The sequence below is a fragment of the Lissotriton helveticus genome, chromosome 3_1 (assembly GCF_964261635.1).
Source record: "Lissotriton helveticus chromosome 3_1, aLisHel1.1, whole genome shotgun sequence".
In the NCBI taxonomy this organism is placed as follows: domain Eukaryota; kingdom Metazoa; phylum Chordata; class Amphibia; order Caudata; family Salamandridae; genus Lissotriton; species Lissotriton helveticus.
Window position 1 is genome coordinate 460,390,647 of NC_136061.1, and position 24,781 is coordinate 460,415,427.

A 24,781-nucleotide genomic window follows, 5' to 3' on the forward strand; every position below is an offset into this window, starting at 1 on the left:
GTATCAGAGATCACATGGCAGGAAACTTCGAGTAGGCTGGAGCAATGCAGTAAACCTGTCACATTACGGGGACGCAGGCTGCTCGGCAGTAGCACTATCCGTGTCGCTAGGTGTGCCATGATCGCGTAAGGACTGCACCAACGCTTCCCATGCCTGCGCTGATTCCAACGCCCTCCCCTCTCGCTGTCGCCGCGCTAGTTGAAATCTCAGGGTGCTCTCACCCACAGCCCATTTGAGAAACTCGTTGCGCCATTTAGCACCCGATGGACCAGCTCGAGCCTTCCAGTGACGTGTTACTTCCCGTTTCACCAAAAGTAATCCCATGTCAATGAATTTGCTAGTAATTTTTGTTTTGGGGGTATATGGGAACCAATGTAAAATCCCCACTGCGAGATCGAAATGCAGGGTCTGCCCCGTAACCTCGTTGAGGGTGTCCCCTATCTCCGCCCAGTAGGAGGACAAAGCGGGGCAGGACCATAACATATGAGCTAGGTCCGCTCCAATCGACCGGCATCTAGGGCAGGCCGCAGTGTCAGAGGCAAAGTACTTTCGTATCTTCTCCGGGGTCAGATAATCTCGGTGTAATATATAAAAGTGGACCAGTTGGAACCGAGCGTTGCGCGTGCCCTTCCAAGCTCGATGCAGCAGCTGGGCCCAGGTGGTCTCCGGGATGTCCCTCCCTATGTCTGCCTCCCATTTGGTCTTTAGCGTGTCCAACGGAGGCAACCTCTCATTAACCATCCTAGAGTATAAACACGTTACAGCTTTAACCGTTCCCGCTGCCATCATAACATACTGGCACGCCATGGACGGCTGTGGTTCTTCAAAACCATTCCGCCAGTGCGCCTGGAGAGCCCTCGTGACCGCCGCGTGTAGTAAGAAATCACCCCGGGGGATATCAAAGCGGTCAAGCAGTGCCCGGAAGGGCAAGAGCACTCCGTCCTAGTACAGGTCGCCGACCACCTGTATGCCCGCCTCCTCCCAAGCTTGTAATGGCGACCAGTCCCCCCCATGTGGCAACGCCGTGAGCATTCCCAACGGGATTTCGGGGGCGTAGGGGTGGTTCATTCCCGACTTGCGCTGTGCGCGATTCCAGCACAATCTAATAGTGCGTTCCTCCTGCGTAAGGTCCCTCACTACCAGCCTCTGCTGCAGCACGATATAAGAAAGAACGTGTCTGGGAATGCCCAACCCCCGTTCCTCCTCTGGACCTCGAAACTCTCGCACTACCTCTTGAGTGTAGGTCTGCAATTGGGCAGCCAAGTAATAAATTTCAAAATCGGGGACCGCCAACCCGCCCTCAGCCCTAGGCCTCGTCAAGGTCTTAAGCGCCACTCTGCGGCGACCCAGGCCCCAAAGGAATGCCACGATCAGCGATCTCAGGTTCCGGAATACGGCTGGAGGGATCCAAATCGGAAGTGTCCTGAAGTAATAAAGTAGCTGGGGGAGCGCCACCATCTGCAGTAGCGCAATGCGTCCTGCCACCGACAGCGGCAAGGTAGCCCAAAAGGACATGCTACCCTTCAGTGCTCGGACGCAACGGGATATGTTGCCCTCCAGAACAGCAGCAGGGCAGTGGTAAATATAAACCCCCAAATATTTGAAGCAGCTGGGTGCCCACCTGATCTCTCTAGACGTGACGGGCTGGGGTTCCTCCCTGCGAACCGGAAACAAGCAAGTTTTCGACCAGTTCACCTTGAGGCCCGAAATCTCGCCGAAAGAAGTGAGTACAGCGTCAGCGCCAGCCAACGCCCCCTCAGCATCCTCCAGGAAAAGCAACAGATCGTCGGCGTACAGGGAAATGAACTGCCGCCCCGACAAGGTCCGCAGTCCTCCATAGTGGGCCCCGGTGCGAACTGACAACGCCAAGGGTTCCACCGCCAGCGCAAAAAGTAACGGGGATAGCGAGCAGCCCTGCCTCGTACCCCGCTCCACCGGGTATTGTTGGGAGATCAGCGGGCCCGACCGTACTCTCGCCACCGCCGAGGCATACAGCACCGCGGTCCATCGCAAGAACCCGTCCCCCACTCCAAAACAACTAAGCACTTTACGGAGGTATTCCCACTCCAGGCTATCGAAAGCCTTCTCTAGGTCAATCGAGAGGATCATGGATTGGGGACCCTCGTCGTGGTCCTCTTCCAATAGGCGGAGCAGGCGACGGATGTTCATTGTGGTGTTTCGCTGGGGGATGAACCCCGCCTGGTCCTTGTGCACCAGGGAGCCCATGTGCCCCAGTAATCTCGACGCTAGAATGCTGCTTAATATTTTATAATCTACCGTGAGCATCGAAAGCGGCCTATAGGACGCCGGGTCGGTACCCTCTCTGTCAGGCTTAAGTAGAGGGACCACAAGGGCCTCACGCATTGAGCCCGGGAGGCGCCCTAGGTGTTTCACCTCCTTGTAGATTGTCAATAGCCGCTCGGCTAGGAGGTCAACATAGGTGGAGTAGAACTCTACAGGAAGCCCGTCTAGACCTGGAGTTTTGTTGCGCGCCATACGTTTTATGGCACTGCGGATCTCCCCAAGCTCCACGTCTTTCCCTAAATCTTTCGCCTGTTCGGGCTTCAGAGTAGGGATGGGCAAGTCCCGTAAGAAGTTATCAATGGGGGCCGTGGTCGTCGTCCCCTTACTCCGGTATAGATCCTCGTAGTAGTTCATGAAACAACCAAGGCTTTCGGGTTGGGTATAGACCTCCACTCCCTCAGCGTCTCGCATAGCAACCATGGGAGGAGTGCGTCTCGTGGGGTTGGCTAACCAAGCCAGGAGCGCCCCCGATTTGTCACCCTCCGCCAGTGACCTAGTCAGGTAAGTTTTATAATCAAAACTGCGTAGCCTTTCCACTTCAGCAGCCACGGCCTCCCTCGCTGCCGCGGTCTGTTGGTGCAGCTCCGGACGGCCGGGCCGCAAGAGCTCCAGTTCGCGAAGCTTTCGATCCGCCTTGTCAAGGTCCTCTAAAAGAACACGTCGCACCCCTACTTTCTTAGTAATACAATAGCCTCTCACGACCACCTTAAAGGCGTCCCACTCCGTGGCCCGTGCCCCAGTCGAGCACTCATTCTCCGCAAAGTAGGCGGTGATCTTATCCGCCAACTCACCGCGGAACACCAGATCTTCAAGCATCTCGGGGCGCAACCCCCAAGTCGGGACACAGGGGGTACCCGGGAACCATCTGAAGTCTGCCAGAAGAGGGTTGTGGTCGGAAATGGTCCTCGCTAAATACTCAGATCTCGCAGCCGAGGACACCAAGTCCGCCGAGCCCAAGAAACCATCCAGCCGCACGTGTAGTTCATGCATACCGGAGAAGTGGGTAGTAGTCCCGGGTGTACGGGTGCTGGGCTCGCCAGATATCCGTCAGTCCCCACTTAACCTGCCAGTCCAACCTGCCCCTGGCAACCCGGCACGTTGGCGAGTCCGCCAGGGGAGGATGAGATCTATCAAGATCTACGTCCACCGCCGAGTTGAAATCCCCTCCGATCAAAAGTGGCCCCGTCAGATAGTGGGCCAGGGAGCCCGACATCGCCGCGAAAAAGGCCAGCTAGTCCAAGTTGGGCGCGTAAATGCTGCAAATATTTAGATCTCTTCCCCCTAACTTACCCGCTATGGCCACGAACCTCCCCTCCGGGTCCACAGTATGCTTCATCACCTGCAGGGGGACCCCAGCCCGGACCCAAATTAGCGCGCCTCTAGCGTACGCCGAGTATGTGGTGTTGTATACCTGTCCCCTCCACCTGCGCTGCAAGGCTAGTCCCACCGCTTTCGTGAGGTGCGTTTCCTTTAAAAGCGCAATCTGTACCCCTCTACGCACTAAGTAAGCATGTATCTTGTGGCGCCTGGACATAGAATGCAGTCCGCGCACGTTCCAGGTAATGCATTTCAAAGTGGACAGTTCAGCCATAGTCCCATTGCCCCCCGCCATGTCTCTCCCTGTTGCGTTCAAGTAAGGTCATGCACAGTGAGTGCCCTGCACCGATGGCGTACCCACCCTCTGACAACCACAATTTAACCCCAAACCTTGTCCCCCCCTCCACCCCCCCAGAACAGGACCCAAAGATTGCCATCTAGTTCCCATCCAAACTGTACCCAAAAAACCAATAACTATCCCGACGGTAGCCACCGTAGGCATGCCTTAAGGGCAAACTGGGGGTCGAGCACCGATAGGGGGCCTCCCCACGTCTAAGCTACCAAATGGCGATCGAGCCATTAGTATCAAGGGCAACCCAGGACTCACCCCAACCCATCACTTATCCAATTATCCAACAGTCTCTTGAGGGCTCACCCCTCCCCCCGCCCCCGCCAGCCACCCTCCCGCTGGAACCGGCTCACCCGAAGTCATTCCTAGCCATCAAGCAGTCCCTCTGCCGTGTCTAGAGTGATCACAGGGAGGGGCACACTATCAGTATCGGAGCCCTCCGTGTCCGTGCGGTCCTCGCCGCCGCCAGGTTCCGACTCCTCGGTAATGGGGGCCACCCTGAGGGCCCGACATACTGGATACCATCTCCAACACACCTCGCCGTTCCGCTGTAGTCTCCACAGTCGAGGGTCGGCCCAGTCCACCTCGGCGACTCCGGATCCGCTGAGACCTCCTTCGCAGGCCCACCTCCAAGGAAGTCGAGAAAGAAGCCCCAGATCCATCTTTGCCAGCCCGATAGAGTTCCAGCCAGCTACATGCCTCGTACGGGGTATCAAAGAATAGAGTCTTGCCATCCAGTATGATGCGGAGCCGCGCTGGAAACAACCATGAGTACTGGATACTCTCACTCCTCAGTTCGAGTTTGATCGCCAAGAAGGAGGCCCGCTTGCGCTGGGTCTCATAGGTGTAGTCCGGAAAGATTTTCACCTTACTGTTTTCCACCTGGTAGGGCCGTTCAACCTGGCATTATTGAGGAGCAGATCTCTGTCTCTGAAGTGCAGCAACCGCACCACCACCGGGCGCGGAGGTCGGCCTTGTTGCGGCGGTCTGGACGGAACCCTGTGCGCCCGTTCTAGGGTGTAAAAGGAGGAGAGTCCCTCAGTTGCCACCGCTGTCCTGAGCCAGTCCTCAAGGTAGGCCACCATGTCTCTACCTTCGATTTTTTGCGGCAGGCCCACCACGCGGATGTTGTTCCTTCTGGTACGCCCTTCTGCGTCCTCCGCCCTCCTCTCCAGAGCGTCTACTCGAGCCAGAACGTCCTTCATGGCAGCGGCCAATGTTTGTTGCGCTGGCTCCAGGGTTCCAACCGAGCTCTCCACCTCCTTGACTCTGTCCGAGAGCTTGCCATGATCAGCTCTGAGTAAGCCCAGGCTCGACGCCACCTGGGCAATGTCTTGTTGGAGTGCCGATCTCGTGTCAGTTATCGCCTCTAGAATCCTGTCTAGTTGGTGCTGTAGGTGTGGGTCCCCCGTCGTCTCTGGGTCCAGCTGGCCACCCCCGTCCGACGTTTCCACCTCCGAAGGGGGTCTGCGTACCACCCTTAGCTCCCTTCGTCTTCCCCATGGCGGTCGAGGACTCCGGCTATGGATCAGGCGGTCGCCCAGAGGAGGGGAGGTAATCCGAGAGCCGGGCGCCCCGTCCCAGCTCTCGCAGCGGCGTGATCCGCCGGCCAGCCCCCGGCACGGCGGCAGAGCGACTCACAAGCACCCGCGGTCCAGGGGCACAGAACCAGGATTTTCCGCACTCAAGCCCTTCTTCTCTCAGTGCAGACGGGGGTTCAACCAGTGCGAGTGTCCGGAGCTGGTAACAGTGGCATCCATCGCAGACTCCACGTGGCGTGGGCACCCTCTAGCCGCTCTTGTGTCAGGATGCAGGATCGGGGGGGCCCAGCGGGGGACGGCAGCCCACCCCCTCGGAGCAAGGAGGGGGGGGGGCGGAAAAGAGTCACCCCTGGGTCGCAGTGCGCCGGCAGGGGCCGTGTTCCTCTCGAGTCTCCCTCACCTCCGTGCTAGCCTGCAGGCCTCTGCCTCCGTCGCCAATGATCCTCAAGGCCCGGCGAGCAGGCCGCCCATGCGCAGTGTTCGGCCCCCAGCCCTCCGTGCCGGGTCCGGTCCTCCCGTAGTGCGAACCCAATGGGCACTCGTGCCAGCAGTCTCCAGGTCCGGGGTGGCGGGGGCTAGAGTTGTCTCGAGCCTGCCGGGGTGTGGAGCAGCCCCCCCTCTCCGCCTCGCCCCGCAGTGATGCCGGGGTCCCGCCAAGCGGCGGTCTCGACGGGCACCTCAGCGAAGAGTCACAGGTGCCGTCGGGTGCTCACGCAGCCGGTATCCGCGTCGTATCTCCAGCGAGGGGGTGGGGGGGAAAGGAGGCCAAGCCGCGATCACCGGTCACCCAGGTCTCCGGTTCGCCTCAGGAGCGGCAAGACTGAGCAGGCGCCATTTTAGGCTCGGCGCCGCTCGGTCCGCGGGCACTTCAGCAGCCCGAGTTCACTCCGACTGCGTCCTGTTGCAGCTCTCCAGCGTCGCCCTCCGGCTCAGCGCCCCCCTCGCTCAATTATTCGAGGATTGGGGGAGCCATTGACGCCCGGGAAACAGGATTAATGGCGGGTCGATCGCGGAGCCGAACGCTCAGGCGACCTCCACCATCGGCGCCCTAGCCACGCCCCCCTGGATTGGTTTATTTTTAACGAGAATTCAACAATAAAATGGTCCGACCAAGGGACGGGTAGGGCAGGCTTACATGTGACAGTAGTTAGGTTGGAAAAAACTGGGTCAAGCAGATTGCCCGCCTTGTGGGTGGGGCCTGAATTGTGCAAAGTGCTCAGCACCTATTCTCAAGGCTTCAGATTACTCCAAGCACTTCATTGTGCCTACTGATGCCTCTGAGATAGGGATAGGAGCTGTCCTATACCAGACAAATGATGATGGACAAAACCAACCTGTTGCTTTCATAAGCAGAAAGATTCTCCCCATGGAACAACTTTGGAGTGCCATTAAGAGATAGGCCTTTATCGTGGTTTGGTCCCTTAAAAAGCTGAGACCATACCTGTTTGGTACTCTCTTCCTAGTTCAGACTGACCACAGACATCTCAGATGGCTAATGCAGATGAAAGGAGAAAACCCAAAACTTTTGAGGTGGTCCATATCCCAACAGGAATGGACTTTACAGTGGAACATAGACCTGAGACTGCCTATGCAGATGGCCTTCCTGATTTTGTCTACTTACGCAATAAAAATTCTCCTGGGAAAGGTTAGTCACATCCTCTTTTGTTGGGGAGTGTAGGGGGTGCAGGGGTGTAGAAAATGCCATTTTTGTTTGCATGGTTACCTCCCACTTTTTGTCTGTCCTCTGATGTGCCTTGGGTTCCTGCCAATCAGGTTCCTAGGGCCTGTGTTCTTTCCCAAAACTGTACCTTTGTACCCACAGTTGGCACTTTTCTGGCCCCAGGTATGATCATGTAAAAGGTACCATGTGCACAAAGGGCACTGTGACCAGAGAAAGCCTCTAAGGGCTACAGCCTTAGGTGCCCTGTACCTTAACATTCAAACACTGCCGTTACAGGCTGCATGTTTTGGTGCAGAGAAAGGTGAAGAGTCGACGTGGTACACATCAATATGTGCCATGCCTACAACCCACTGCCTGAGGCCTAAGTAAGTCACCCCTCTAGCAGGGTGAACTAACCCTCAGGTAAGGGTATTGTAACATGGGCCCTATACCACTACATTGTCTAAATCTATACTTAGACATTGTAAGTGTAGTAAAGCCATAAAGAGTAATTATCCGGGAAGTTAGTCATTACGAACTCTACTGCTCCATAATTGCTATACTAAAACCTGGGAAGTTTGGTAGCAAACTTCTCATCACATTAAACCCACACTGATGCCTGTGTGGGATTTATTGTAAAATACACTCAGAGGGCATCTTAGAGATGCCCCATGAAACTTGACTAGCCCTGGTGTGGTTCATGAAAGGCTGCCTGCCATTTGCCACCACCGGACAGGTTTCTGGACCCCTGGGTAAAGGGCCTCCACTCTCTGGTTCCAGAGACAAAGCTAACCCTGGGCAGATGTCATGCCTCCTCAGATTCCAGGAAGAAAGAAGGACTGAAGAGCCGTGCCAAGCCATTAAGAAGAGGACAACTACAGCTTTGGCCCCAGCCCAACCGGCCTGTCCGCCCGACCTGCCTACAATGATGAAACTGGTGTGTCCAGCTACCCCACCCCCCCCCAGCCCGGCGGATCTGGCCTACACTCACTTTACAGACTCTGTCTCCTGTGAGCACTGGATTAACTCACCAAAGACTCCAAGAGCAGAATACAAATTCCAGCGGCTCCAAGATTCTTCACCACTCTGCACCCGACGCCCATGGCCTGAGCTCGAGTGGCCCAATACCACAAGAAGGTCTCCCCAATGATCCGTACTTGCGATCTGGTGATTCCCGGCATGCCTCAAGACGATGCTGCAGCCTCAACCGGAAGGTTCCCAGCATCCGGAGCTGGTCAGTAAACCCGATGCCAGAAGACACCCCTGCACCCGATGCCCTATGGCCTTGGGTGGCCCAACCGACACTGTCCGGCATCCTCCAAGAACCCAACAAACCTCTCCAGCTGGTGGTCGCCTTCACAATGTCTCCCTCTTGAGCCTGCAGCAACTCTTCTGAACCAAAGGTCTCCTTTGAAAAGAACAGATCCCCCGATGTCCTTTTGGTGCCCTGGACCTGGCCGCCCCAGTGTTGCTGCTCCTGTGCTTGATGTTGGCCCCTGCAGTGCTAACCTTAACCCCAGGAGCTTTGCTCACACACCGGAGTGGACTGCTAGTTATCAGTCCCTAACTGAAGTTACTCTTAGCCTCATTGGCTAACATTGAGCCCCTGATCCCGGCCTCACATTGCCGCTGGTAGTGCAACTCAAGTGCCTACCCGGACCTTGGGGAACCCTGGTCCGATCCCCCAAAACTCCCACTTCTAAGACATTTACTTACCGGCATAACTGATAACCATTTTTCCCTTAGAAGCCCATGTTATGAGATATTGGGCCTAAAATGTTTGTGTTGAACTGTTGTTTTGTATGGGAAAACTGAAACTTTAACTCAAAGCCAAGAAAAGTCTTACCTACCTTGTATTGTGAGTTCCTTAAGGTTGGGTACTAGGCATACCACCCCCAGTACTCAAAGTAATCTAAAAGTAACTAAAACGTATTCTAAAAGTAACTGCTGTGTAATTTTTACTGCTTTGTAAAGTGATACCGACCTGTAACAATGGCAAATCCATCCTCAAATATATTTCTGTGTAAAGGTTTACCATTAAAAGTATATTTACTTACCTGTACCAAGCCCTCCATCGTCGTTCTAGAAATAAAATACAAGTATACCTTTTTTAAACTTACTCAATTGGTCTGCATTTGGGCTCTGAGTGTGTGCCATCAGTCTTGATTGAGTGAATGCTTAACACACCCTCTGGATAAGCTTAACTGGTCGCCCTCACTACCACAAAGAGAACTGTTAGTGCTTACCTAATTTAGCCTCTGTTATACCTCTGGGGTCTCCCTGGGCTCTGTGCACACTATACCTTACTTTGGCATTGTATTTACAGAGCCAGCTTCCTACTCATATCTTAGGTCGACTCAAATTAGTGCAATAAAACTATAACATCAAAACCCCCACCCACAGTTACCCTTAATCAAGAAAAGCAGTCATAAGTAAAGTGTCCACATATTCCACACGGACAAGTATATCACAGTAGTACCCATTATTACCCAATTTATCAGTATTAAACTAGACTTCCCTTCTCTTACCCGCAAGGACTCAGTGAACTATTAGATTAATCTGTGTCTGCTTCGGGGCCCACCAAATGATCCACCAGGTGTTCCCATACTTTAATTTAACCCTTTCAATTTTCCCTTTTCCTCTATTTATCTCACAAAACAAATACAGCACTCTCCAAACTTTCGCATTTTACCATTTCTTTACACCATCTAGTAATTTGAGGCCCATGCACTATTTCCTGTGCACAGCCAATTCTCGTTTTGCCTAACTCAAACCTTAGTCAGTAAATCTAGTAGTGATATTCTTATTTTTAGGATGAGGGTATCCCTCTAAGGGGCAGACCAAGGGTGTACAAGATATATCCTGCAATGTTGTTATAATCAAGTACTTCCTCCATAAACCCCGCTAAGGAAGGGCAGGACCATACTATATGGAACAGTTCTGCCCCAACTCCCCACATCTAGGGCATTTTTCAGCAGCAATCGCATATATCTTGTTAATCCTACCAGGTATAGGATAAACTCCATGTAGGACATAAAAAATAATTAATTTGAACCAAGCCTTTCTAGAAACATCTGTTATATGTCGTAAAAATACTATCCTAGTCCCAATCTTCAATTTGGAGCTCTAAGTCTCCCGTTTTATTTTCCACTCGGCAAAATATTTGCACGAATCACACAATATATACACAAGACTGCTCTTACACACCCTGTTGTTGTACAGAGCTGTTGACACACCTGATGTGTGGCAGTTCCAGCATCTGATGAATTATGAGGGGTGAGACCGCGCACTCCTATCTGTATGTAAACCAATTTCTCCTGTGCTCTCTGTATAAATTGATTAAGCGTGTCGGGTGGGAATGAGGTAGCCAGCCCCATGTCAAATGAATGTCTAATGCAAGTGTGAAAATGCACTTGCCCCTGCCCGCACTGCTAAGGGTGCAATTCAGGTTTTTGCTCCAATTTTACAATGTATCACTATCAACAATACATACATTTCAAATGTAATATACACACATTGTCTCTAAACATTGATTATTTTATTATGGATCACTCTCCATAATCAGATTTGCTGTTTCACAGGGTCAAAAGTCCGCCGTGTGGTCTTTCTTTAAGAATAGGGATGCTCCGTACGAGGGCTGGACGAGCCCTCGTACGGAGCACCGTGATTCATCCCTACCGAACTTACTATCGATTTAATCCCCACGATGTCGGAGGTTACCGCATCCTGATTCCTACAGGACGCCACACACGAAGCAGCATCACTGCATCCCTATTCTTAAAGAAAGACCACACGGCGGACTTTTGACCCTGTGAAGCAGCAAATCTGTATTCTAAACCCCTAACAGAGACCATACGGCGGACTTTTGACCCTGTGGTCCTCTGCCCCACCCACTCGTCCTGATGAAGACCCCACAGCAAGGTTAAACTATCCTGCAACCTCAGGGGGTCGAAACGTCGACCATTTTCTCAATCACGGCAACCTCACGCCAATATTCTGTATATGCATTGTACCTTGTGTTGGATGCCTCTTTTTCAAATAATGTCGCCATTTTTGATGGCAGTTGTTGCTACACTAATTATAGCATAAAACTGGTCGTTTAAGTATTGATTTTACTGTCACTTAATCCCATCACTTTCCCCTACCTACTCACTATCACTTCCCCCTTCCCTCCTTGGGGCACTGTATGACATTCAATACAGTTGATTATTTTATGCAAATGTATATTCAATACACTGGATCCCGCTGTGAATAAACCTTTGTGGATCTAAAGAATTGTTTCTGAATAATTCATATGAATTGTATTTAATTGTTCCCTGTCTACACTGGGACCCCTTCCTTTCAGTACATAGTGAACCCAGGTCCCAGTGACGATATCTGGGTAGAACCCCCCTTATATATACCACTCGTCAACCGTGGCATACTCAAATGTATGTATCCCGCAGCGTAAAACCGCTGGCGTCTTACCTCGGAATCTAAACGATGGTTAATGCTTACTTGACATCCGCCACAACAGGAAGTAGTGCTTCCTGGGAACTCAATGTCTGTTAAATCCAAGCGTGTAATCAACAGTGAAGACGGTTACGTTTAAGCTATGGGGCTCTACGTTGCACCCATGGCTTCCATCTTAAGATGATCAACGTACGACCTGTTAAGATACATTGTGGCATTAACTTTGAACAGAATGTTGTTTCTGTCAACATGGCCTGTTCATGATAGCTACAACTATATAGCTCAAAACTCAGTGAGACCGCCTGAAGACTTAGAAACTCCTGTGGTATGCTTTCAGAAAGAAACAACACCACTCCACGCCAGAGTAAACAGATTATTTCCACAGGACTGAAACCGCGATGAGTTGTAATCAACGCTTCAAAGTTACTGTCACTGTATAATAACCGTCTTCTCTGTTGATTACACGCACAGATTTAACAGACATAGAGTTCCCAGGAAGCACTACTTCCTGTTGTGGCGGATGTCGAGTACGCAGTAACCATTGTTTAGATTCCGAGGTAAGACGCCAGCGGTTTTACGCTGCAGGATACCTACATTTTGCTATGCGGGTGGGAGCTCACAGATAGGGCACGGTTGACGCGCGGGACATTCCTGTATTGAATACTCGTTGAACTTCCAGAGTTTAAGGTAACCATTGGTCTTCAGGACTCTAGGTAGTTCACCCAGACAGGGCACTTTGTTCATTTTGTTTAATATGTATTTACGTTTTCGTTTTATAGACAGGATTCAGGCGTGCATCATTGGGCACCAGACGAAGTGTAATTTATTTTGGCTGTACGTTTTTTACACAGTTTGGTACTGAGTTTGTGGAGGCACTTGGTAGCATGCAGTCTAGATATTTACACTTTGGTGAAGGCTGGTACGTGAACTTTATCATTTCACACAAGTGGACACTACATCTTAGATTGCAGCACATGAACACGTTGGCACTAGTTCACTTTGGTGGCAGTCCAGTTACATTTTCATGATCGAAGTTGTGAAATCCAATGAGACACAGTTTTCCTGTGTGTCTAACGTATTGTGCATTGCACTGGGAAACGACTACAGAAACCATCGATTTTTGTTAACCTTTTGTATAGGATGTTTTCAGAGACTATATGTTACGTTCGGTATATTTCGAGCAGGAAATCATAAGATAATGACATGATTACGTAGAGTGATCCATAATAAAATGATCAATGTTTTGAGACAGTGTGTGTATATAATATTTGAAAATATATGTATTGTTGATAGTGAAACATTGTAAAATTGGAGCAAAACGTTTTTTGCACCCTTAGCAGTGCGGGCAGGGGCAAGTGCATGTTCACACGTGCATTAGAAAGGCAGTTCCATCATCTCCTTTTCTCAAATAATTCCTTATTGTTGCAACTAATGCCCTCTGTACTAAAATGTATCCTCTGGGTTTATTAAATTCTTCAGCCAAGTCTTTACCCCTTCCGTGCTCATGGCGGCCCTCATAAATCATCGTGGGCGTGTGCGCACAACAGCCAGGGGCCGTCTGAACCACGCCCAAGAATGGAATGACCAGCACTGCGGCGGAATTTGCGCCGCAGCCAAGGGGTTAAACCTAAGCAATACTACATCCCGATATAGGTCTCCAACATGGTTAACCCCAAAGGTAGTCCATCTTTCAATCCTTGCTAATGCTCCTCCCTTCGACACTATTTTCATCCATTTTAATGGCATATCAGGCAAATAGGGTGCCTGGATTCGGGTTTGCTGCGGGCAACGTCGCCAGCACTGTTGTTTCACTATCAGCTCTTGAGAAATTGCTGGCAGTCTCCGCCGAGGAAGCAAGAAGACTTTCTATAAGTCCAGCAAATCTGGCAATGAGCCAGTAACAACCTCCCTAGAGTTCATTTGTCAGTAAACCCACCTATTTAACCATTGCAGTTGAGCCTCCAGATAATCAAATTCAATATCAGGAGCAGCCAACCCTCCCAACATTACAGGGCTCTGTAGTTTTGTTAGTGCTACTTTATGCCTACCTGTTCCCCAAAATAATTTCAGTAGTAGGGATTCCAATTCCCAGAATAATTGGGGAGGCACCACCAACGGCAACGTGTTGAAGAAATAGAGCAGTCTTGGTAGCGCCACCGTCTTAGCTGCTGCTATTCTGCCACTCACAGATAACGGTAAGCTCATCCAAATATGAATACTAGTTCTAAGTGTTCTAAACATATTCCGTGTAAAATTCTTGTTTAGTGCAACACATACCATACCAAATTCTTAAAGTTGTTTTGACTCAACCAGTTATTTTAAAATAGGTGTTTTTCTTAAAAGGTTGTGCTCAGCTGAGGTGTGTGTTAAACAGGACTCATAACAGTCTGAACCAATGTTTTCAGGTTATGAGGGTACCCAAGAACACATGGTCATGTTATTGTATATGTAAATATTTTGATATAAATCAACTTTTTGAATTTTCAGATATACTGATAATGTTGGAAACTTGTTTCCTGCTTGGTCCCTATACCCCGTTTCATTAGTTTATCAACAGTGCAACGGGTACTTCATCAACACAAGTGTGCTGTGTATATGTCTTTTGCAACATCGTACTGTGTTGATGGATGGTCATTCACCTTAGTGAAATGTGTCTAACCATGTCCATGAAATATAGGCATTTCTTTCACGTTTTTGACCTTCTTCAGTTGTTGTGGAGCTCTTCTTTCCCCCAAAAACCTAATAGTACCGTTTCAAAGCAGGTGGATAATAAAGTCAAACCAATATATAATTGCACAGGCCAGTGTTCAGAGTTTTTATATACCTGCTTTACGGAGCTATAAATCCAAATGTTCTGTTTTAACTGTGATTCAAATGCTTCCTTTGTTAAAAGTTGTTAGTGATGATTGCCTTTATGATGATGTCAGGGCAAGATACAGTGTAAGCTAACAGACCAAAAAAGCTATCAACCCCAGGCTTAGTAAGGGGTCACTGCAGGCCTTTGCTCCTACCTTTAGTTTAATCAAGAACCTAATCCCTGCATGTATTCTTTTATGCATGTCTGAGTATCGAGTGTGTGTTACTACCATCGGTTAATCGTGACTTTCCTATACTTTGTAAAGTTCCAGGCTATCTTCTTGGACATGTCCCAATTCAGTAATAACTACTATTCAGGACCCTACCCACTTCTCTTTATAGCAAGGACATCACTTAATCCATTGGCTGTATAAAGTGGTGATGCCCTGAGAATGTACAAGATTTAGTGCAAGAACTTACAATTTGGCTAATTCACATTTACAATCAGTGCAGTGAACAAAGTTAAGTGAAGCACACTGACCAAACTGAGTGACGTTCCATATAGTCAAGGATGCTACTTATTTCTATGGTAAGCACTTTTTAACATTGTTGAGACTAAATATTTGGTAGAAAACAATGTTAAGAAGCAAGAGTTAATTAAGAGGGTGCACCCTTTGATCCACAGGATTAGGTTTCAAATGTGAAGATGTGAATTGAATTAAACAAGTAAAGCTGTTTAGCAACATGGACAACAATACAATAAAAGGCCACTCAAACCTCTGTGTCCATCTTATCCCCTGGTCCCGAATAGTGGGTACAGTGAATAGATATGAAATAAGTACAATTTTCTCTCCTTTGTTACATTAACTCTTTTTACAACTATTTATTCGTGTTTGATTCTGACTGTAGCAAGTTTTGGACCGAGTGAGCCGAATGACGCAAGGTGATTTAGTGATGTCCATGGATCAACTCCTGACCAAGCCACGTCTGGGAACTTGTCAAAAGTTTTACATGCAGGTCTTCCATCTACCTAGTGGTAAGTAAAGTTGATGCTCTTAACAGTGAGTGCATAACAAATGTATTTTATTCATTTACTTAAGGGTTTGTTTTTAAAGCATGCTTGGCCACTTACTAGCAAAATAAATGCACATGCAATTGGATATACATAAAAAATGTATACGTAAGATAAAAATATAAAAAGAGAAATTAATTTCCATATAGGAGCGCATATAGGAGCGCATATCCTCTGTTGGGTACATGTACTTGGGAGAGGGTAAATTAACTGACACAATCAAAGCTAAGCCCGCTCCAACTGACATTTCTCCACTTTTCCCCGTTTCAATGTGGTCATACCTTCCTTTTTCTCCTCTCTTCAGATTTCCTAGCCCGCCACTCATTTAAACCCCTGTGCCTACACATGCCACATGTAAGCTGGTGCATGACTCTAACAGCAGCCTAAATTATGGTGTTTGTGGAAGGTGGAAGGGGTGTCAGGAATGGTGTTACTGCATAATGGAGCAGCACATAGTAGGGCACCAAAGTTACCAAGAGGAAAGCAAGAAATGTCACACAGTCCAAGCAGACAACTAGGTGACACAAGTATCTGGACGACAAGACCACACCCAAAATGCAGTTACTGAAGAGCCACCTGTGCCCTAAGTGAGCAGCATCAACAGTAGGTAGACACCACAATGGCAGTTGAGGCTGCACTAATGAAAGGAGAGGTTGAAGAGAAAATAGGTTTGGGAGCAAATAAAACGGAACTTGTGGCAGTGAGGTCATCCACATTCCATGTCAAGCTTAATGTTTTTTTTTAGAAAAATATATATATACTAAAATAAATTCAACTCTAAAAACGACAAGTACTTCACCTGATTTAACTAGAGGTTGACAGCAATGTTCCCTCTAATTGTTTTCCTCTGTGTGCGGCTGTGGAGGGTCTCTGTGCGCTACAACCATGGCTATGTGCGCCAGGAACCGAATCTCGCGTGTCTGCGGCGCCAAATGCTACTCGTTTTTGGTGCCCTCCTGCCCTCTGTCCCACTCGTTTTTTGTGCCTTTCTGCCCTCTGTCCCACTCGTTTTTGGTGCCCTTCTGCCCTCTGTCCACACGTTTTTGGTGCCCTTCCGCCCCACTCATTTTTGGTGACCTTCTGCCCCACTCGTTTTTGGTGCCCTTCTGCCCTCTGTCCCATCGTTTTTGGTGCCCTTCTGCCCCACTCGTTTTTTGTGCCTTTCTGCCCTCTGTCCCACTCGTTTTTTGTGCCTTTCTGCCATCTGTCCCACTCATTTTTAGTGCCCTTCTGCCCTCTGCCCCACTCGTTTTTGGTGCCCTTCTGCCCTCTGTCCCACTCGTTTTTGGTGCCCTTCTGCCCTCTGTCCCACTCTTTTTTGGTGCCCTCCTGCCCTCTGTCCCATCGTTTTTGGTGCCCTTCTGCCCTCTGTCCCATTGTTTTTGGTGCCCTTCTGCCCTCTGCCCCACTCGTTTTTGGTGCCCTTCTGCCCTCTGTCCCACTAATTTTTGGTGCCTTTCTGCCCTCTGTCCCACTCGTTTTTTGTGCCTTTCTGCCCTCTGTCCCACTCGTTTTTTGTGCCCTTCTGCCCTCTGTCCCACTCATTTTTGGTGCCCTTCTGCCCTCTGTCCCATTGGTTTTGGTGCCCTTCTGCCCCACTCGTTTTTGGTGCCTTTATGCCCTCTGTCCCATTGTTTTTGGTGCCCTTCTGCTCTCTGCTCTGTCCCACTCGTTTTTGGTGCCCTCCTGCCCTCTGTCCCACTCGTTTTTGGTGCCCTCCTGCCCTCTGTCCCACTCGTTTTTGGTACCCTTCTGCCCTCTGTCCCACTCGTTTTTGGGGCCCTTCTGCCCTCTGCCCCACTCGTATTTGGTGCCCTTCTGCCCCACTCATTTTTGGTGCCCTCCTGCCCTCTGCCCCACTTGTGTTTGGTGCCCTCCTGCCCTCTGCCCCACTCGTTTTTGTTGCCCTTCTGTCCTCTGTCCCACTCTTTGTTGTGCCTTTATGCCCTTTGTCCCACTCGTTGTTGTGCCTTTCTGCCCTCTGTCCCACTCGTTTTTTGTGCCTTCCTGTCTCGTTTTTGTGCCTTTATGTCCTGTGTCCCACTAGTTTTTGTGCCTTCCTGTCTCGTTTTTGTGCCTTTCTGTCCTGTGTCCCTTCCGTTCCGCTCGTTTCCCCAACAGCTGTGGCCTTTTGTTTAAATATTGCTGACAATCAGAGCCCCTTCACGGGATCCGATTAACAGCAATACTTAAACAAAATGCCACAGTCTGCCCCGTGCTTTACTAACAAAAGCGTAGATACTTTCCAAACACAGCGTGTGCTAAAGTACACGCTGTGTTTGGAAAGTGTCTACGCTTTTGTTAGTAAAGCGCTTGGCAGTCTGTGGCATTTTGTTTAAGTATTGCTGTTAATCGGAGCCCGTGAGGTGGCTTTGATTGTCAGCAATATTTAAACAAAAGGCCACAGTCTTCAAACACCATAATCGCCACCAGCCCCCCCCTGCCTCCTTATCTGCATTCCGCACTCCTCACGCCCGCCGCCACCACATAGAAAAGTGCCTCATGTTCGCGCCGCTGGCTTTTTAAAACCGGCGGGCGGCGCGACTCTCTAGCGACGTCCTGTGTGCGCGCTCCACGCTAGGTGGTGCGCGCTGACGTCAGGGAAGGTGCGCGCGCTGCCTAGAGGGAACAGTGGTGCCGGGAGGTGCCAGGTGGATAGCATCCGGTCAGTCCAAGGTGTAGTAGTAATAGAATATAAACAAGGTCTTACTAGTTCACATGGAGGATGCAGGACGCTCACAGTAAGGATTCCTGGAGCAGTCCCACGAGAACAAGAACACGACCGACATGGGGCCCATGACCACTGCGTCGCCAGGAAAGTCATCTAGCACTCGGCCGAAGCTCAAGACAGGAGCCACACAATTCGGAGTCATGGTGAAAACTCAGACACCACATACAAATACTATGAGGGTCCTAGGCTGACATTTGTTATCCACAGGACCCTGAGGACACCAGAAAAAAGCAAACTGTGTTGTTAACAAATCATCGAGAAAAGCCCAAAAATGGCCAGATGAACAGCTCTGTACCAAGCGGTTTAAATTTAATCTGGATGTAGAACTCACTACTCAAGTGGTCCCAGTTTATAATTATGGTTTTACTCTGCTAACTTTGTGTTATTGATGTGGAGGTTAGTCTCTTAGTGCCAGATTAATGACAGCTGAACTGCCTTAAGTAAAATTTGAGGTTCAATATATTTGGGGTATAGAAGATTTCTGGTGTTTGCTTTCCACAGGTGTACACAACACACAAATGGTGAGCAGCATTGGTGAGGAATGTACAGTTGTAACACTGTGTTCCAAGCAAATATAAACAATTGTTTTTTTGGTGGCGATAAAGCTTAATTTGCTTTTCAATCATTTGAATGTTGGAGTACATATAAGACCTTTCAGTTATAGCAGCAGCTAGATTGACCTTTATATAGCTGATCCACAAAGCTATGTCTTACTCTGACTTCGCTATGACAGTCCTGAATTTGTAGGAGATGCAGTTGCTCACAGAAGAAAGCTTTGTGAAAAATTCTTATGTATTTTGCCAAATTTCTATTTGCCTAAGGAGCCAAATTTCATTCTACTCACTTGTATGCTTCCTCAACCTGACTTATTAATATGAATTAAAATACTGCAGTGATGTTGTGAGAAGAGTAAGCTTACATTAGTTTTGAACATTCAAAGGTGACACACCGCATTAGACACGTGTAGAGAGATGATATTTTTCAGTTCAGTGTTTCCATAGTTAGCGACATCTGGTTACTTCATTTGATAGGGTTATAATCAACACAAACATTTTTTTTAATGTGAAGGGCATCCACCCATTGGGTTCAGTTATTTTCCTTTGATATTCTGTTAAAGTGGCAAGAAAATACTTTAGGCCTGGTTTAGATTTTGGTGGATGGATGTTGTTCTGTTGGCATGGCAGAGTACTTTACTCCTGCTGTTGCTAGGATACTCTGCCCTCCAAATTTAAGGTTGTCCCCTGGCCCAGGGGCCATCTTTTGTGGTTCTGACAGAGTCATATATCAAACTTTCAATGTTTTTATATTTTCAAAAACAAAATCCCAAAGCAGGATTTGTTTTTGAAAATAACAAATAACAAAAACAATGACCCTCACGTCAGAGCTTTCTCTCATGATGTGGGCGTAATTTTACGATTTTCACTACTCCTTACCTCTAGCTCTAGCTCTACCTCTTGCCTGGCGATGATGCAGAGTTAGAGCTGCAAATGTGTTTACCCACTCGAAATAGGGCTGGCAAACAAATGGCCAAACGTCCGACAAATCTTTCTCTGTCTGGCCAAATGGAGGTGTATATAGGCTGCATATGTGGATTGATCTCCTCTGTGTACATACTGAAGTTTTGCCCGACTCTATAAAGAAGGAGGGTGACATTTTGCTTCGTTGGGTAGGGTGTTCCATCACTGTTGCAACGGAATACCCTCTACACCAAATTCTAAATCAGGCCCTTAAATGTCTAATCAAGCTACATTTCTTTTGGGGTAGATTGTGTGTTCCAGTAATGATACTGTTTCATTTTTTTTTTTCCATATATTTAGATGACATGAAAACCTTGATGTTTTTCGAAGGAACCCCTCTGCACCTGGGCTGCACCATTAAGCTGCGTGGAGCACTGGAGTATGAACTGGCCCGGGTGAAGGAGATCATCATCTTCATGATATGTGCAGCATACCACTCACAGTTAGAAATTTCCTTCCTGATGGATGAGTTTGCCATGCCTCCAATGTTGACTAAAAGCAGCTCTTTCCATTCGCTCATTGAAGGTCATGGAGAAGAAAGTGACCATCAAGCACTGTTCAATAGAGAGGAGTTTGGGGTTGTTATCCAGAACTCCAGTCTTTCTGCTGATAAACAACCTGTTATGCCTGGGTCCGTTTCCTCGAGCGACAGCCACATTGAACAAAGGATTTTCTTTGATGAGTATGATGAATATGTAGACTTAGGCTCATCTGAAGACACTAGTTCCTTTAATGAACCTGATCCCAATATGGTGATCTCCACACCAATAGGGACATCTGCCAGTCAGAAAATACGGCCTGAGTCTTTGGATCCCATAGTTGACCATGATCAGAGTTTGGAAATTTTGAAGTCTGAAATACAGCAGAAGCTTCAGCTTGAATGTCTTCAGGAACCCAAAATTGAGATGAGACTTTTTCGGGACCCACTTCAGGATGACACTGGTTTATACGTAACCGAGGAAGTGTCCTCTTCCGAGGACAGGCTGAAGATGTACTCTGTAGCTTTCAAGCAGGAGTTGAAGGATGTTATTCTTTCCATCTCCCCAGTTATCACCTTTAAGGAACCTTTTCTGCTGACTGAAAAGGGTATGCGATGTCCCACTAGAGATTATTTTCCAGAGCAAGTCTATCTATCACCTCTTCTTAACAAGGACTTTAAAGAACAGGAAAGCAGAAGGAAGAAACAGTTATTGCGCGAGTTTTCAAGTCTGCAGGGGCTAAATGGGAGTGTCCATGGTAAATCTATCCAGGTGCTGCCTTCCCATGAACTGCTTAGTACCAAAATAGCAGAGAACCTCGGGGAAAGCCAGATTTTAGCCACAATGCTTGCAGATTACCGAGCACGAGGGGGAAGGATCCGACAGAAGGAAGCTGACCCATTTGTTCAGTGCAAGGATACCTCAGCTGGCTCTGCTGGGAAGACTGAAGGAAAGAAAGATGGAGAGGAAGACAGGGGACTGATTCAGAATGAACTAGCGTGGAACTCTAAGGTAAAATTTAGTTTATTATTCTGAAAACAGATCTCTTGGTTTATGCCTAAATTATCTTCTGAGAAGTAGTTATGTGGTATCCGCCATCTTCATAAATATAAGCATGCACACGCATGAGGATATAAACATGCTTAATATGTCTACAAAGATTTGTATGTGCAGAATTAGTTGACCGAAAATGTCCTTGTTTCTATCAACAGTTTTAGTAAGATGTAAATAGTTGACTGATTTAATTAGTGCCTTTCTGAGTATTGGAATATTTGTGAGGCATGCACAATGGAATCGATATATTTGGTCTAGTTAGACATATCCATACAGCATAAAATAAGTGAGTTGTTCAGCCAGCTGTGGTATATTGGTTGTTGAGGTGTCCAGTGGTAGCAAAACATACCAAGAAAATGAAAACATATCAATTATGACACGTAGACCTCTCAGCAGCTATTTGGTTAGGATCAAAAAATGTATAGCTTTTGAATAAGCAAGAGTATGTTACCTACACTTTCACTTGAAGGAAAGGCAAATGATCGAGTTGTTGGGTATGCCATGGTAGTCCTGCCTCAGCTGCAAAGTCTTGCTGAACTCTCCTTTTGACCTGAGTTTGTTGTAGTACAGGTCATTCCATTTAGTGATGGCTTACGATGGAGTGGGTGATGGTACTGGTGAGTCTCATCCTAAGAGAGGTGGTCATTGGGAATCTTAAAAAAATATATATTCTTTATTGCATTTCAGCAAAACCTATACAACTTAAGAAGACAATGGGAGTTACACCTTTTGCCCCACAGCAACATCATACAAAGAGATCCACAGTATTTATATCAAGAACAACAGTACGGTTACATTGTCGCTGTAGTCTCCGCCATTAGTTCGGTTCACATTTATAAAACAAAACGGTGCAACAGTGTCTACGGTTCACTCTTGGAAGCATTCTAATAAGCTAATAGAAAAGGGCTTATTACATACTGCACAATGCCTGACTATCTACATGCTGGCGGGAGGGTGTGTTCTAGTTGTAAGAGTGCAGTGGGAAGATTTGATGCCAGTGCAGAAGCAAATGAGGGGCTACGAAAATGAGGGCGTCTGTATGGGAGGAGTCCTCTAAAGGTCAGGTCTACTCGTGCATGGACAGGGCTCTTTTGTGGTCCTAAGAAGTCGGCGGTTCTGGGAGAATGTGGGGCAGGATGGCGTGGGGGGGGGGCAGGATGGCTCTGTATATTGCTGCTAAAGAATTCGTGTTTAGCCACTAAAGCCTTGTGAAGGTCGATATGCCACTTTTTATTGTTATTGTTATGTGCTGAGGCCGATTTCCAGGACATGGCCAGCCTCCGTTTGGCTAAACATAGTGCCAAGTCCAGAAATGTGTTTTATGCTGCGTGTTACTCTTAGTGATGCCCAGCAAGAAGTGCGGACTGTGTGCTAGTATTGTAGCGCCCGTAGCCTCAGTGAGTGCAGTAGCCACTTTGTCCCAGTATGCTGATAGTTGGGAGTAGTCCCACACCATGTGAATAAACAAGTTGTTTGGGTTGCAGCATCACAGACAAATATTAAGAGAGCATGGGTACATTCATGCCAACCTAGGCTAGGTCTGGGATATATTTGATGATATTTGAATTGAGTGTACTTGAGTCTAGCATTTGTAGAGATGATCCTCGGGATGCCCAGGAATGGTTACCATTGTTTGTCGGTCAATGACATTGAGATTTCCATGTGCCTGTATTCCCTGAGTGCTGTTAGAGGGGACACAGTATCTAGAGTGTTGTTATAGGGGACAAAGTATCTAGCCTCAAACTTATATAACATAGTGATGACCCGATTACTCGAGCCATGTGTAAGTGAAGTTTGAAGTGATCTGGGTATCCGAGGTTCTTTGCATATTGTACCACATATCTTGTGTAGTTGGTGAGTGAGGGATGCATAAGCCAGAAAGGAGGCTGGAGGTATCCCATAGTCATCAATCAGGGTCTCAAACATGGATAGTGTTGAGTCAACGACCAGGTCCCCATATGTAGTGTTACCTGCCCCTGACCATTTCGTAGCCTCCAAATGAGGGACCAGTAAGGAACTGCCAGGAAGCACCCAGAGTGGCTAATCAGGGGCATACGGTGGTAGAGGTTATGCCGTGTGTAGATTCCAAGACCAGCAGGCGCGGGCTGTGACCGCACTAAAGATTTCCGGAAGGACGATCAACTCTTCGTAGGTTATGTGGGCGCCAAGGAAGGTTGGGCCGTGCAAAAACGTACCATCTCTCAATGGGATGTCCTATGCATTAAGATCTGCTATTCATTGGTGAAAAGGGAACCTCCAGACTGCGCGCCCGCCCACTCTACCCAGGCGAGGGCAGCCTCTACTGCTTTGGGACGTGGAGTTCAGCTGATTGACATCTGCCAGGCAGCCACTTGGGCATCCCTGCACACATTCAAAAAACATTACTGCCTAGATAGCCAAGTCCGGAGAGACCGATTTTTGGGCCGTTCTGTTCTCCAAGACTTCCTGGTGTGAACTTAGTTCGCCGACTCACCTGCAGGGTTGGTATTGCTGGGGTATCTATTATAAGGTAAAGAATCTATAACTAATAGTTTCTTTCAGATGAGCAAATTACTTACCTTCGATAATGATGTATCGATAAGACACATACTTTAGTTAAAGATTCCTTACCGCCCCACCCATCCTCCCCTTTTTGCGACCTGACTTCTAGGGATAGGGACTCCCTTCCAGAGCCCTAGTTTTGTGCACCAGTGATCAGTGTCTCGCATGGCTCTGCGCTTTTGGCATGGAAAGTTGTGTCAGAACTAACGTCAGCACGCAGGGACTAAGGAGACACCGTAACGTTATCCCAGCAACCATGATGCCGAGGATGGACGCAGAGTCGACTGAAGCCAGCTACCGACGTGCAGGGGTACTGCTAGAGAAAAAAGTCTCCGGATCCTGTCTGACGCCTGGGGGTAATTCTAAGGTAAGGAATCTATAACTAAAGTATGTCTCTTACAGATACAACCTTACTGAAGGTAAGTAACTTGTTCTTTCGTGCATAAAAAAAAGTGTGTGAGAGTTACTGTTACACAAGTGTTATTTATTTTGATTATTCTCTTTTTGCTGCCTTCATTTGGTTAATGAGTGATCTTTGGCTTTAGGTGGATTGTTTGAATCCTGTAAATCACCAGAGGCTGTGTGTCCTCTTCAGCAGCTCCTCCACTCTGTCCAGCAATGCTCCTAGCTCCTGCGTTAGTCCATGGTAAGAGATGATTTTATTTTTGATATCTGAACTTTTGTTCACTGTGACGAGCTAGGAGTAATGGAACTACTTAGTTTTCTATGTTCTGTTAGGCTAATGCCACACTTAGCTGAAAACGCCTTTTAAGCAACATGTTTTTTATATTGGCTGCACAAACGACATTGGGTATATTATCAGTTCTTTGTTGGGATTTCTGGTGAGACGAAAGGTATTGTGGAGTAAAAGAGGACTGTACCAATATCGAGATCTGCTAGGCACTAGCTATGAAATTGCCTCTTGAAGGTCTAAGAGGCCATTGCACAAGGCCTCAGGCCACTACAATG

The 24,781-nt window shown here is 48.1% G+C and overlaps 1 protein-coding gene across 6 annotated transcripts in view; it reads left to right on the top strand.

Moving 5' to 3' along the window:
- PIKFYVE (phosphoinositide kinase, FYVE-type zinc finger containing) overlaps positions 1-24,781 on the top strand; it is a 2,266,845-nt gene that overhangs the window by 778,026 nt on the left and 1,464,038 nt on the right. For all 6 annotated transcript variants that reach the window (XM_078680343.1, XM_078680347.1, XM_078680342.1 and 3 more), the window contains 3 exons: positions 15,329-15,455; positions 20,040-21,229; positions 24,358-24,458. In XM_078680343.1, the coding sequence (XP_078536469.1) occupies positions 15,329-15,455; positions 20,040-21,229; positions 24,358-24,458 (1,418 nt within the window). The remainder of the gene's footprint in view (positions 1-15,328; positions 15,456-20,039; positions 21,230-24,357; positions 24,459-24,781) is intronic.